At 38.5% G+C, this 15,683-nt stretch overlaps 1 protein-coding gene and 1 pseudogene across 2 annotated transcripts in view; one reads left to right on the forward strand and one right to left on the reverse strand.

Annotated features, from left to right (window-relative positions):
- The window catches only part of HACD2 (3-hydroxyacyl-CoA dehydratase 2), an 84,702-nt gene extending 73,326 nt beyond the window's left edge, over nucleotides 1-11,376 (reverse strand). The window contains exons 1-2 of one of the 2 annotated variants that reach the window (XM_025052100.1): nucleotides 10,709-11,376; nucleotides 7,726-7,843 (exon numbers count right to left, since the gene is read on the reverse strand). In XM_025052100.1, coding sequence (XP_024907868.1) covers nucleotides 7,726-7,843; nucleotides 10,709-10,923 — 333 coding nt within the window. In that variant the 5' untranslated portion in view covers nucleotides 10,924-11,376. Of the gene's footprint in view, nucleotides 1-7,725; nucleotides 7,844-10,364; nucleotides 10,584-10,708 lie in introns of those variants that run through there. The other variant, XM_006905573.3, reaches the window with a different exon arrangement.
- On the forward strand, nucleotides 440-561 carry LOC112486172 (annotated as a pseudogene).
- Nucleotides 11,377-15,683: the final 4,307 nt, after the last annotated feature.

A 15,683-nucleotide genomic window follows, 5' to 3' on the forward strand; every position in this document is an offset into this window, starting at 1 on the left:
TTTCTTTTATAGTACATTTTTTATTTTAAAATTCACAAAGTGATTTATAAACACACACTAAATAGAGTAAAAAGTAGAAATTCCCTTTTATTCCCCCCAAATACCACACCCCACCACAGAGGTAAGCACAAGTAGCAGTTTGATAGGTACCTTCTGTATCTTTTCCAATATGTGCAACTTGCTTTTTTTCTATTGATTTTTCCAATCTGAAAACAGCGTAATGTAATAATTATTCTCATTATTTTTGTCTTATGAATTAAGAAGTTTATGAACTCTGGAGTGACATAAAATTGTCCTTGTTAGGTTTGTCTTAATTTGTTTACTTATCCCACTTCCCACGTCATTCTACTCTGATAAAATCTGAAATATCTCACGAAATTCCACATGGACACCTTGCAATATATCTACTATAGTCTAAAGCTGTGCTGTCCAGTGCAGTACCCACTAGCCACATGCCACCCTGAACAAGCCTGATCCCGTCTGATCTCGGAAGCTAAGCAGGGTCGGGCCTGGTTAGTACTTGGATGAGAGACCACCTAGGAAGACCAGGTGCTGTAGGTGTAAAAAATAAAAAATAAGGGATTGTAAACTGACGAGGTCCTTGCAATCTGTGAGGTCAACCAAGGGTCGCCTCACCTAAAAAAAAAAAATAATAAATTTAAATTAAAAGTAAATAAAATTAAAAATACAGTTTCTCTGCCCCACAAGCCATATTTCAAGGGCTCAACAGCCACATGTGACTAGTGGCTACTGTAATAAATACCATGGAATGTTATCATTGCAGAAAGTTCTACTGGACAGTACTAATCTAAAAATTTGGTTAATTTTATTTCTTTATTTATATAATAGTTAAGTACCATTTAAGGTTCTTTTAAAATTCCATTACTTCTTGTAGCTGTTTTCAAAACGTCTCCATCGATAGGAAATTGCATGGTCTGTTATCCAGGAACCTAATGCTTTTCCCTAGCTTCTTGTGGATTTTTTTATTCTTCGAAGTCTAAGGATCTGAATTGCAGTTTATGATCTTTGTTTTAAGTTGAAAAATTTAACAAGTATGTGCCTAGAAAGAGAAGGAATTTTTTTTTCTTGAAAAACATCTCCTATGTGGAACTCTACATACTCTGAATAACCATACTGAGAGGGTCTTTCAGTTCATGAAAGTTTTCTACAATTTCTCCCAATTACTTGTGAGTTACACATCCAACCTTTTGTACTTCTTATAGTCTTACTTTCTTAACAGATTGTATACTCTTAATCTGTTTTCTAAATATATCAGTTCTATTAAATTATTATTAGTCTGTTGAATTTCACTACTTTTCTATATATTGTTTTTCTGTTGTTCAGATAATCATTCACACATCAGCTAGTTCACCAACACATATCTCTGATGTGCTTGGCACTACTATTTTGTAATGTTCTTTTACATTTCAAATGGTTAACTCTGAAAATTCCCAATGACTTCAGTCTTGTAATCTATTTTATATGAGACTGTAACTGGGAACTCCTGCCTTTTTTGAATCTTCGCCTATTTCTCTGCACTGTGGCCTCCTTCCTACTCTGACACATCAATATTTTACTTTATTTTTTAAAAATTTCAGCACATTCTTTTCTATAGCCACTAGCTTTCTTATCTCTTTGAATACCACAGCAATTTGCTTCTTTTGCTTAAGTCCGCAAGCAGGCCTGTGTGGGTGGGCTCCTGTTTCCCACAGGCTCCCTTCCCTTTCTAATGTTTGACACATTAATTATATCCAAGTTCTATTTTCCTTTGGTTATCAAGTTGTTTTTGAAGCTGGTTTGTCTAGGTTTGTTGTCATTGCTATCTGTGTTACAGATCTCCACTATGACTTGCTCTGCTTCTGCTGGCTTTTCAGAAGTCTCTTTTAGAGGTCTGTTTTCTTAAAACAAGTCTTCAGAATAAAAGTAGTCTAAAATGTGCATATAATGTTTCAAAAGTTCCTTCTTAAAATTACTAGTACTAGGAAATCAGTATGTTTCCAGGAGGAAAAACATTACAGATGACGGTTATGGCCACATATGAGTTCATAAAAGCAAACTTAAGACATAATGTGCCTGAAGTATATTACTGTATTAATAACATCACAGAAACTAACCACCCTTAGCATCTCTGTGGGAAAAAATCATCCAGTGTTAGAGGAAAAAGATATCGAAGCTGGCAGGGAGGCAAGATGGGGGCCCTCTTCTTATTAAGGACACTGTAAGTTCTTAAGATTTTGCTACTCTTAAGAGAAATTTCCAAAATCAGTGTCTTGACTATTTGATTAAAGGATTTGGAGATGAGGCATGAAGAGTTAAACTGGACAAACAGTAGTGGGAGATTAGAAAACATACCAAAAGCCATCTTCTCTCTTTCTCTGCTTCTCCAGAACCAGTTCCAGAGAAGTTCATTTTAGACCCAGCCCTAGATTAACTCTAGGAAAAGTTCACAAATAAGACTGGGGTTTTCCCCTTTCTTTTTGTAGATTTAAGGGAGTTCCAAGCAATAGATCTTGAAGAGCATAGGGAGGAAAGGGAGTGGAATCGCTGTGGTCCACTAGACATTTCAAGATGGACAGTGGTATATACAGTGATGTACACATGCTAAAGATGGTCTATCTATATCAGTCTCAACAATTAATGTCTTTGCGGAGCAGGCCTTAACCCACTGTAATCCTCATCGTCAATCACAGAGACGTATCTAATTGAAAGTATTTGAAAGTGTCTGCTATAATTACAGTCTTATGTTAACTAAACATATTTAGAAATCCAAATTCTCTCAAAAATAATTTTAAACTGCCATAACACAGCATCGATCTACTAATTTCTAATCTTTAATTCAATTCTAACAAAGCTGGAAACATAAGAATCTGTCTTTATCTATGAATATCATGGATACAAAAAAAAAAGAATGAAGTAAAAACTTACCCACAGCTCATTATAGATAAATGACATTTAAAAAAAGAAATTGAGATATAATTCACACACCATAAAATCTACCCATTTAAAGTATACAATTCAGTGGGTTTTAGTATGTTCACGAGGTTGTGCAACTTGTCACCACTATCCAATTCAAGAATATTTTCATCACCTTAAAAAGAAACCTTGTACCCATTAGCAGTCACTCGCCATTCTCTTCTCCCCACAGTCCTTGGCAACCACTAATCTACTATCTGTCTCCATGGACTTGCCTATTCTGGACATTTCATAAATGAAATCACACAGTATGTGTTTTTCTGTATGTTTGGCTTCTTCCAAATATGTTTTTAAGATCCATCCATGTTATAATGTGTACCAGTAATTCATTCATCTTGCATATGGAGACAACACATTTTGTTTATCTATTGATGGCATCTTTAAAATATATTTTTGCTAGCTATGTTAATTAGCTCTCAGGATTACTCAAGATCAATACAACACACACTATATCTGTTTACACACTGATCTCTTGGCCACAGGATTATGAGCATTTTACTTTCTGCCAATTTATAAACCATCTCATACATTATTATCTTTACTGTGTCTCAGTACTTTGGTAAATACTTCTTGAGCTTTCTACCTACCATCTCTTTTTCTAGTAACTGTCCCTTCTCTCCAACTTCGATATAGTTAATGTGACCTTGCTCCTGGGTACAGGTGATTGGTCCAGAATGGGCACCAACTCAAACTGGATAAAACAGGCCCTTTACTTGAAATGTGGAATTGGGATTAAGATTCTAACTAGCTGTTCTCTTGATTGCAGGAGCTACAATCTCAGGAGTTTTTCTGTTACCACTGTCTGCCATGTAGACTAAGAAACTCAAAAAACTAGTCTGCAAGATCACAAGAAACTATCAGAGACAAAGAGAATAGCAGAGACAAGAGACAGAGCCAGAAGTTCTGGGTTCCCTACGGTACTCCAGGCCCTGACTGTAGGCCCTTCGTAAGGCCCAGTGGCATCCCTGTGCCTGGATTCCACGGGACATCCTCTATCTTATAATGAATCTTCCTTATTGTGTAAGTTAGTTAAGGAGGTTTCTGTAATTTCCAGCCAAGGGTCCTATTTTAATCACCTACCCAACAAGATTTTAAGCTTTTTATTAGCTAAGGCTCAACCTCCATAGCACCCATTACAATGACTCAAATACATATTTAAATTATCACCCATGGAATAATTTGGAAAGTTATCTATTAAAAATATTCAAGACATTCTCGGATCAGTATGTACAAAAAAATTAGAATTTATGTCCATTTAATAAAAAGCTATATTATTGTAACACCAAATCAATGTATCTTTGTACCTATTTTGCAAATCATTTAGTTTCTTAAAAAACAAAATTGTCTTTTTGTATTACACTACTATATGCCCATTTGCACTTGCTTGGTAAATGTTCTGAAATCTGTTAAAAAGCAAAGTGTTTTATTTTCCTAAGATCTGAAGTTTTTCGAGAACAAATATTCTATGTTTGCTTTTTAAGCAAATGCCCACAGAACCTACGAAAGAACAACATTCAGTATTTTGATACAAATGAGTAGCTGACCTCCCTGCATTCATTTTCTCCTCCTCTAAACAGCTATATTGTCAAGCACTAAAAGTTCCCATAAGGTTAACTTATTTGTAATTAAAGAATACTGTCCACATGTAATTATCATATAATGTAAGTTGCTAGGCAATGAAACACTCCTTAACCGACAACTCAGGAAGTAAAGTTTTAGTAAGCCTTCTCTACTGCCCCAGGTTAAGGGGATTTCTGCCATCACAGACATATGGGAGGCTAATTCTCTGCATATTCTTGGGAGTCTTCACTTCCTTGTGAGAGTTCTTTTTCCAAAATCAAACCCATGATTTGTCACCTATTTGGTTCTCAGTGGGAATGAAAGAGATAAAACCAAAACTCCAAAATATTTTCTTAAACGCCTATTAAAAATTCTATAGAGATATACGGGCTTGTCCTTCAAAGTCTAAGATTTGGTTCCTGAGTGGATTGTGTATCACACTATTTAATGTCACTACCTTCCCTAAGATATACTTAAATTCTAAAAATACCTCCAATAATATAAATTCTTAGAGACAGAATTCCCTTTAAATTGTTGAAATACACCCGCCCTTCAATTTACGCAAGTTTTTTGATAAGCAGTAAATACTCCCCCTGTTTACACAGACCTTTTTATATGCTGTTTCTATTTATGTGGTCTCATTTTATGCGGTTCTTTTTCATTTCCATTATTGGCAATTACTCTTTCTAAAAAACAATAGCCTAACTCGGCAATGTACAAAGAACTAATACATACTAACACACAATTATCACTGGAACATTTGAAAATTGATTGTTGAACCACATTGGTTACAGTTGAAACTAATTTAACAAACTGTTAAATCAGTAATCGGTAGCTGTAGGATTTGGCATGACACACCAATTGCATCATAATTCAATTACAGATATTCTAACTTTTATGCATGTTACTTTGTGCTTACATCATTAGCACTTAAAGATAATACATAACTAAGTGTAAGTAAGCACAAGTAACCAATATTATATATGAGCTGTTTTTACTTATAACATTTTTAAAAGGGACATATATCAGTAGAGGTAAAAAAAAAAATCGATTTTTTAAGAAAACTGAAAACCTGGAACTGACGCCACATAAAGTATAACAAATAGCCATGTGAGTATTAACAATGTGTCTCCGTGTGCACAAAAATTGTTTGATCATCAAAAATACTACCCAAGAAAAATGGGAAAGCCGACCTTTGTTTTTATACTCGCAAGTCAGAAATGCCTAGAAAATATTTAATAAAAACGAAGAAGTGAAAATCTGTATCTTTGGATATGAAAATGGAAATTTTAAATCAACTTGAAAAATGAGAAAAACCTTCATCAATCGCTGAATCGTATGAGAAATCCGCAGTCCGAACAATAAAAAAAATAGAGGAAAGTATTAGAAGTAGTGTGACATCTGGATCCTTAGCAAACTCAAAATTTTCTTCATATACAGTAAATATTTTTTTATGACTTATATCAGCATATTTCTTTAGTATTTTTTTTCATATTGGTAGACTTTTTACGCAGTTTTCTTCCATGTAAAAAAAAAAAAAAGATGTGTGGAAAAGATAATCCGCATAAATCGAGGGATGGGCGTATTCCAATTTCTTAATGTATTAAGCACTGGGGCAGTTTCTGATGGTCTTGACCCCAAACTTGCTTTTCTACAGCTTGAGAGAACTGTTGGCCAAAGCTCTGGAAGACAAAGTCCTACTCACTACTGCTCCCTTCTAAAAAATTCAAGACTAAGTTCAAAAATTGCCCACACTAGTATCTGATAGTTTCCTCAGCCTCAAACTATTAGGGCAGAAGGGGCTTTGGAAATCTACTTTAACTCAATTATTTTACAAATGAGAAAATGAGATGAACAAGAGATAAATGACTTGACCAAATTCACAGAGTAAGTTGGTAAAACCACTCTACTTAGAATAAGGGTACTCAGACATCAGCTGGAAGCTCATTTCATCACACCATATACCGAAAATGTGTTAAGTATGAACAGCACTGAAATCTCTCTCTTCCTGGGAAAGGGGAAAACAAACAAACAAACAAACAAAAAAACTATAATTTTCTGCTTTCAAAGGAGAGGGTGAGAGAGTGAGGTATATATCTCATTTCATGGAAGTAAACTTTTTTTTTCTTAAATATCTTTCTGAATGTCATGAGGGGCTTGCCCTGGAGGCTAAGTGACATGAAACAGAATACCAGCTTTCTTCAACCTGAGGTTTTTTACCACAGTGAACTATGGCAGCTATTGACTTTGTGCCCAAAGCTATTCCCATTTCTCCTTTCCATTAACAAAGTCTATAGTCCCCTGGCTAGAGGATGAGCATGTATCTTTGACCTGCCAAATCATTGGCAAGAATGACTGGTCTAATCAGTACGGCCAGCCAGAATCCTTCCCCAGAACTGTGACACAGATACTGAAAAAAATAAACTCCCTCACCATTTCCTACCATATGGAGAAGGCTGTCTGCAGTAGGAGAGCCTAAGATCAACATTCAACAAGAAAGAGAGAGATGCACTAAAGAGATGGAAGGAGTGTGGCAATGTCAAATCCTTGGTTCTCATTCCTGAGTTGGTTCCTTTGATTTTGTAAGTTAAATCTATATCTTTACCAACTACAGAAGCCAGTAAATTCCTCTTTTGCTTGAAATAGTTTGAATTGGGTTTCTGTTACTTGCAACTCAAAAATCCTAATATAAGCTGACCCCAGGAGAGAGTACTGGAGATACATTACCCCTAATACTGAAAAATTTATAAGCTTTTTTTTCAAAATTCAGATTTAATATTAATTTTTAAAATTTAGACAGACTCTACCATTTTTACATCTATCACTTCTGACATCTAACACCCAACAATTTTACTGGTTCCCTTATATGCCTGGCCCCAGAAAGTATCTGAGTTTGCTAACACTTCCCTAGGATGTCCCTAGAATTAAAAAAAAAATCCCAATATAAATTGCTGTTCACTTGATTTCCAATGATAGTTGAATGTAAAATATATTCCAGGTAATACAAGTTAAATGAGATATTACTTTATCTAGAACATCAAAAAGACGGTCTAGTTATCAACATTATAGTACGCTGAGGCAAATTTTCAAAATTTAAAGCAAAACCAAAAGAGATATGGTTACCTCAATATAATTTAATAGCACTTTATTTTATAACAATAGAAATCAACAACAAGAAATCTCAGGACCCACCTCCAATAAGGCTCCAGTTTGGAAGAATTTCAAAGGCTTTTCAATGGAATAATAAAGGCTATGATAGCTACCCTTAGCCAGGTATGCTCTGACCAGACCAACTGCTATAACAAGCCACCTAAGAAAAAAGAGAAAAAAGATCAGGAAAAAAAAAAGGTAAGTAAAATCTAAGGTAACGGAAAGATGTAGTAACAACAGATACTGCTAAAGGTGACCTCAAGAATCAATGTCCTGAATTTATCAACTATAGCTCTCAAATGCCAAAGCACAAAAATGTTGCACTATACCAAGAGTGTCTGCAAAAGCACAGTGGCACCTCACCCATCTGGAGCTCGGCTTTTTGGCAAACTTGCCTGTTGAGAACAAGGCCAAAATAAAGGGAATAAGCTAAATTGGTCCTTGAGCAACTAAATTAAGTGCCAGAAAGCCTAAGACAAGAGGGGGAAAAAAAAAAGTGTTAAAGGAAAAATTTAAATGGCCTGTGCAGTTAAAAAGTCTGTAATAATAATAGGGTGGAGAAAAGATGTTTTAAACTATTTTTGCAAGTATCTCACTGGAACACACCCATACTTTAAAATCTATCCTGAAGTTGCAAATGAAGAATAGAAGGATTTTTAAAAATAAATAAATAAAAGGGCTTTTTAAAGCTGAATTTCCCAAAATCAATTCAGTAAAGAAACTCCGATCAATACAAAATGTAAAACAGGAAAGCACTTCAAAATACCACTGTAAACATTACATTTCTGTTCTACTGTCCTTAAAAATAAATTTCGTAGGCCCTGTAATTTTTTAAGTTCCATAATGAAATGCATAGCCCTTTATTAATGTATGTCTCTTTCAAGGCAGTAATAGATTTACCTATGTGTATAATCTTAAATTGGTAATCAGGTATGTGTGTCCTCTATGTTATTTCTAGAAACTGTCATACAATAACATCAAAAAAGAGTTTGTAAAAGAAATGAACTCATTAATGGTGTAACTGGAAGCCTGGAAACGCTTACTTTACTCTCACAATTCCAATTTCTCCACCTGGTTTAAGAGATTACTACTTACCCTCCACCCATCTCTCTATGTTCATTGCCCAGGAATAATGACTTTTTTTCTTCCTCAGTGTACCTTAAAATCCCTCTTCAGGTTCAAAGCTCTCATCAATGCCCTTGCTAAGGCAAGAATTTTACATATAAATACAAATACACAGGGTTCTGGATATTCTTTTAAAATCATTGACTGTTTATGTAATAAAACTTGTAATATTTCTTCAGTGAGTCAAGAGAAAGGTTTAGACACAGGTCTAACACTGACAATTCTGTGATTTCAAACAAGTTAAGCAAGTCACAACTTCTCTGAGCCTCGGTTTCAATACTGGCCATTTCTAATTTTATCAATAAAGCCTATGGTTCTCTCAAGATATTTTGTATGTGTGTGTGAAACAAACAAGGTGCTGAAATGTCAATATGACATTAGCATTTGTGTTTAAAAAAGGGTGCACATGGGTTGGGGGGATGCATATTTATATTTATATTTATATTTGCTTGTATCAGCATCTGAAAGATACACAAAATAAGCAGCCTCCAGAGAGCGGATCTGGGTGGAAAGGAAGGCTGAGAGGGAAGATTTTCACTGTATGCCCTTGTACATATTTTGAATTTTGCACCCTGCCAATGTATTGCCTATTGTAAAAATAAGTAAAAATGGACGTTCACTATACAGTTTTTTCAAGTTTACTGTATGTTTGAAAATTTTCATAGTAAAATGTTAAAGAAAATATTTTACAAAGGAATAAAATTAAAAAATAATAATAATAGTCTGATCTTGTGATCTTCCTCACCAAAAACCATGGGATCAAAGTGGAGGAAGCTTGGCTACCCGCTAGCCCAACTCTTTAGTTTTACAGATGAAAAAACGGAGGCCAAGAGAAATAAAGTAATTTATCCAAGGCCACACAGCTAGCTAGTGTCAGAACTAGAACTAAAAACTGGCTGTGACAAGGGATGGACTGAAATGAGGGAGAAAAAAGAGCAGTAAAACCCGTTGGTGGATCTATTCCCTCTCCTCCCCAATCTACCCTAAAAAAAAGTCTAAACTCATCTAAGCACACCTCTGCTCGTGTCACTGGTCAAAAACTTTGAAAGCTCTTCCATTACCTTTCAGATTATAGCTCAGCCTGGATTTTGAAAACAGCGCCTAAATAAATGGTCACTCTGCAGCCACAGCTTTCTCCACTCCCCTTGGGGTAAAGAGCTCGCCATTCGTGACTGGCTGTCTAGGCTCCCCACGCTGCAGGATCGCTCGGCATACCGCCCCCCCAGACCTGGACCTGTGACCAGCCCACCCTTCCTCCTAAGGCCCTCCAGACCTGCGCCTGGGTAGCCTTCCCGTTTCCCCGCTGGAGCCCCGAACTCCAGCAACGGGGCACACCCGCTGCCTGGGAACTTGCTCGGAAACAACGCCCAGGATGGAGTTCCGAGCAGGCACCGGGGCCGTTCAGCGCTCTGCTGCCCTTAGACCCAGGTGCCAGGTCCCGCACGCCGACCGCCGGGGCTGCACTGCGTGCGGTGGGCCAGGCCCGGCCGCTCCGCTGGCGGCAGAGCCCCCTAACTCGCCAGGCTTGCTCCCGCCTCCCTGAGCCTCAGTCTCACCCCGCTGTCATCACCACATTGTAGATGACCAGGTACGCCGTGGCCAAAGGCCCCGGGCCCTTCTTCTTCCGCGCGCCGCTGGCTTCGCTGGCTCCGGCCCGGCCCCCAGCGCCCCCATTCCCCTTGGTCGCTGCAGTTGCCGCCGCTGCCGCCATGTCAAGTGCCAGGAGCACGCTGTCCTAGCGCGAGCACCACCACCCGGACTTGGCACTGCGAGGGGGCGGTGGGAGGGGCGAAGGAGGCGGGGCTGAGGCCGCAGGGCGGGGCCAGGGACAGCGCCCACGGCGGCCGCCATCTCGAAGGAGGGCAATGACGCTCCCTGTGCTTCCCGCCCCTCGACTTGCCTCAACCGGCGCCGCCATCTTGGATCGGGATGGTCACCGCCTCCTTTGCGTTCCGCGGTAATAACGTCCGGCGCCATCTTGGGTCGGGTCGGTGTCGCCTTTGGGCACCCTCGCCTGGCGTGCTGTTTCTGCCATCTGGGTGCTTCGTCGTCTTTACCTAGTCTCTCTTCTGTAACTTCCGCCTGCATGTTGGAGCAAGAAAATGATGCTCTCATTCTCTCTTCTCATTGTGACGTCTCCCAACAGCCCTCTCATCTTTATTTCGCGACGGAGTAACCTGCCATTTTGGGTCGGGGTAACTGACGCCGATTTTGCTTCCCATCAGCCCCAGAGGCTAGCGGGGAATACCGTCTCTCTCTGCGGCGTGCGCTCTTCTCCTTAACCGGTAGCCAGGTTGAAGAGTCAGTCTCTGAAAGTGATTTGACTTTTGATTTTAAGTTACAAGGACAGTGGAAAATGTCAACGAGAAGTGTGCCCCTTTTGCTGTCCGGTTAAAATCACCCAAATGGCCTAGGATCCATTGTCATCTGTGAGGACCTGGAGAGTGTTAAGGGCATTTTCCACCCGAAGCCCAGTGGGCTCGCCCATTGCTCTAAGAACACGAGGCTGAGGCTGTTAGGTGGTCGGCTAAGGGTGAGGTGTGGAGTGGAGTGCGAAGCTTTACACCCCCAGTTCACCCAAAATGGAGGGTTGTTGGCTTACATGGAAAACCTGCTTGCTGAGGGAAACTGCATCAACCAGCTGAACCCACTTTCCATTCACAGCTTTGTCTTAGAGTATTTTTGTAAAAGTGGAAATTCTCCAGTTTCAGGGAGGCAGTATCTCGAGGTGAAAGCAGTAACTCAGTCACAGGGAGGCGATATCTCCAGGTGCCAGCCCCAGGAGAAGTGCAACATTCCAAGGTGAAAATAATAAAACTGTCTACTAGGCCTTGTTTGATCTGAGAGCTCCCCGGATACATTTACCTTTGTACAAAACGTTAATGGCTAACTTCTGCTTCTTGTAATCTGCTTATTCAAGGATGTAGTAGGAGGCTTTATAAGCTGCCTCTTCTAGAAGCTCGGGGCTGATCTCTTCTAACCCTTCTAACCCTGCTAACCCTGCGTGGTAGAGAGTCAGTTGCCGGCTGGCTACTAAAGGCTCATAATTAATCTCAATTAGCTCCGTGGGTCTCAGAATCATTCGCGCCACAACATTTTTAAAAAGCCCCCCTACCATCATTTGTAAAAGCCCCCTACCATCAATTTTCACACACCCAAACATCGCTTTAAGTGAATGACTGCATATGTGGTGGTGTACAATATTTATTTATTCCAGCAAGTATTTGTGGATTATCTGCGAGGTTGCCTAGGGTTCATGGCACTAAATGAGACAGGTCCTTTGTCTCCCAGAGATTTCATAGAGGGAGCCAGATGAAAATAAATACATTAATTAGTGAAAAGTGATATCAGGAAATTAACTGCAATAATCAATAGTGATAGTGGTTTGGGCCAGAATGGTAGCGATTGAGGTGGTAAAAAGTGAATTGAACTCTGAACATATTTCAGAAGTAGAATGTCTGATAAAATTTGTTAATATGTAGATGTGTATGAGATAAAAGAGACATTGTGAGCAACTCGGGAAGAACTGTGTTGTAGAAGAGATTTTTGAAGGCAGAAATCAGGAATTTTGTTTTTTCGTGTTGAGTTTGAAATCTTAGACGTCCAAATGGAGAGATTGAGTAGACAATTAGATTTAGACACTGAGGTTCAGGGTAGAAGTGCGGACTAGAGATATAAATTTGAGAGTCATCAGGGTGATGATGGTATTTAAAGCCATGAGACATCTAGAGATGAGACCCAGAAACTAACCAATTGTCGAGGTCTCATCCTTTAAGGCCTTATAGAATGTGTAGATACCCTGTTGCCTTATTTTCCTGACTTCTGTAAAGAGCAAGTGGATCTACTCAAATTACAGACTAATCAGTGGGAAAAAATTTGCAAAATAAGTGAGCCATTTTACAGAGCAAATAATCACTCATCCAAAAGCTTTTTTCATTCATTTAATTGATTTTTCTTTTCAATATAACCTGGGAAAGTAGGGGGGCAGGAATGTATAAAGCTCTGTCAGTTGGAAATCAGTTTAAAACTCAGTGTATCTTCTTGCAATCACTTAGGCGCAACTCCAGTCTGTTTTCTACAGTACACTCACAGTGATCTTTTCCAGATACAAATTTGTTCATGTCTACTTTACCCCTCCTCACTCCCTTAAGACATTTAAATGGCTTTTAATGGCACTTAAGATAAAACATAAACTATTTAACATAGTCTACGATAATGTGCATGGTTTTGCCCTACCTACATTTTCATTCTCATGTCACACTGTGCTCTCTCTCTCTAGCCATACTAGCCTTGTCAGTCAGTGAGCAATGCTCCTTTCTGCCACAGGGACTTTGACCAAGTTATTCCCTCTACCTAGAACAATCTAGCCCTCTTCCTTCTGATCACTTTCTCTGAAATTCTGGAATAAATCATTCTTCCTGCTGTGGTCTTCATGTACTTGTTTCATGACACACACCATAGTAATTGTATATTTATTCATGTGATTTCTCTTCCCAACTAGTCTATAAGTTTTATAAGACAGGAACAGTGGTATTTTCTTGGTGGTGGTGGTTCGTTTGAATTGTTTGTATTCCCCCCCGCACCCCACCAATACCTGACAACACCATATAGTCTGGTTCAATCATAGTTTCTCTAGCAAAAGTAATTATGTCAAGATTTAGGACTTTTAAAACAGAAGCAGAGTTCATCAAGGTCACATAGATACTTTGTGTATGACAGAGATGCAGTAGGGCTTCTCAATAAATGCTGCTGGGACTGTTGAGTATCTATACGGGAAAAATTTTTTTTCCTATGCTACACACAAAAATTATTTCTAGGCTTAAATGTGAAAGACATTTAAAGCTTTTAGAAAATAATATAGGAGAATATCTTTATGACTTCAAAGGTAAAGAAAGAATTCTAAAAAGTTATAAAAAGTACCAATTATAAATGAAAAGATTGATACATTTGACTATATTAAAATAAAGGATTTTTGTTCATCAAAAGGTATCGTAAAACAAGCAAAATAAAACAAGGTACAGCGTGAGAGAAGATATTTGCTACATATATAATTAATAAAGGACTAGTCTTCACAACATACGAAAACTCAAATTGGTAAGAGATAAACATATTGGAAAAATGGGCAAAAGATTTGAATTGGGACTTTACCAAAGAAAAACTATAAATGATCAATAAACATTTGCAAATATGCTCAACTTCATTATTAATCAGGGACTTAAAAATTGTAACCACAGTGAGATATCATTAGCCATCTTCCGAGGAGGCTAAAGTTAAATAAACACTTTGATAACACTAGTTGGTGAGGGTGTAGTACAGCAGAAATTCTCAAAGACTGTTGGTGGTGAGTTGGTGTATTCACTTTGGAAAATAGTTTGGCATCATCTAGAAAAAGTCAAAGATACACATATCCCATGACTGTTATTCTGTCAGATAGATGCCCTTAAAGATCCCCTAGGATACATGTACCAGAATAGTCAAAGCGGTGTTGTTTATTATTGTCCCACACTAAATACAACACAGTATCTATCTACAGTAGAATAAATATTCTTACAATAGGGTACTTTACAGCAATGGAAATGAACAAATTGCAGCTCTAGTGTGGGTGTGGGCAACATGGATAAATATCATAAACATCAAGCGAAAGAAGTAAGGCACAAAAGAATATATGATTCATTCATCTTAAGTCCAAAATCAGCCTAAATGAAATTAAATTGTTTAGGGATACATATACAGTGGTTAAAACTATAAAGAAAAGCATAGGAGTGATTACCACAAAAGTCAGGATAGTAAGTTCTTCTGGACTACAGCTGGCCACCCGACGCAGGAGTAACTGACAGGGAGGCACTCCACTACCTTATCTGTTTATTTCCATAGAAAAGGTGACTTCTGTGCAAAAGATAATCAGATTTCCAGGTTTCCTAAACAATGGAGACCAGCTCTGATTAGTTAGAAAAAGAATGTGTCAAAATGATGCTGGATAGCTCACAAATTGATGGAAAAGCTGAAGAACGAGGTTTAGAATGTACAGGAGCCATGGGAAATTAGGTTGCCAAAAATAGAGACCAACTCAATACATAGGAGGAAACTGCTTAGTATCCAATAGCTCTGTCACTGGCATGGCCATCATTGGACATTTGCTTCCTCTACCTTCTAAACTGCATTTGTATCTCTGCGTTGCTTACTCCAAAGTCAAGGTCTTTGGTAGGAGTATCTGGTTGGAAGCTTACATATAAATTTTAGAGACAAGGGAGCTGGGAAAGGGGTTATTTGCCCACACTTGAGCTTTGTTATTGGAGTTCCCTCAAATAGAAAGTGTGTTTAGATACTGGGTAGCCAAAAATGAAAAATGCCTGTCACAGAGAATATCAGATATAAACATATCTGGTCTCCACAGGGAGGAAGAAAGAGTGATATGATTAGTTATGATCTGTGAAATTCACTGGACTATGGTCCAGCTGTAGTCCAGAGAAATTGTGCACAGTCAGTGAACTGAAAGGCAGACAGGCTGGCTCTTCTGCCTTACAGTACACCATTTTCTCGTTTCTGGTTTCTCTGCCTGTGATTAGGAATGGAAAGGGGATGTAATTCTGATCAGGCCTGTGCTATCAGCCAAACTCTCTTCAAATCAGGAGACTGGGGGAGTGACCTCACTGCCATCTCCCATCTGGCCAATAACAGAGAGCCCTACAAGTGTATATTTGTGGTACCTGACCAACCATGAAGACAGCTGACATTGGATTCCCATTTGGCTGTGATCTATTTTCATTGTGCAAAACTTGGAGGAAATGAGAGGTGTGTGATAGGATTCAGTCTCTAAATTCCACTCTAAACTTCCAGTTAGCTAGCCCATAGCCCGGCCAGGGATAGGACCTAAC

This window comes from Pteropus alecto, unplaced genomic scaffold (genome assembly GCF_000325575.1).
Source record: "Pteropus alecto unplaced genomic scaffold, ASM32557v1 scaffold251, whole genome shotgun sequence".
In the NCBI taxonomy this organism is placed as follows: domain Eukaryota; kingdom Metazoa; phylum Chordata; class Mammalia; order Chiroptera; family Pteropodidae; genus Pteropus; species Pteropus alecto.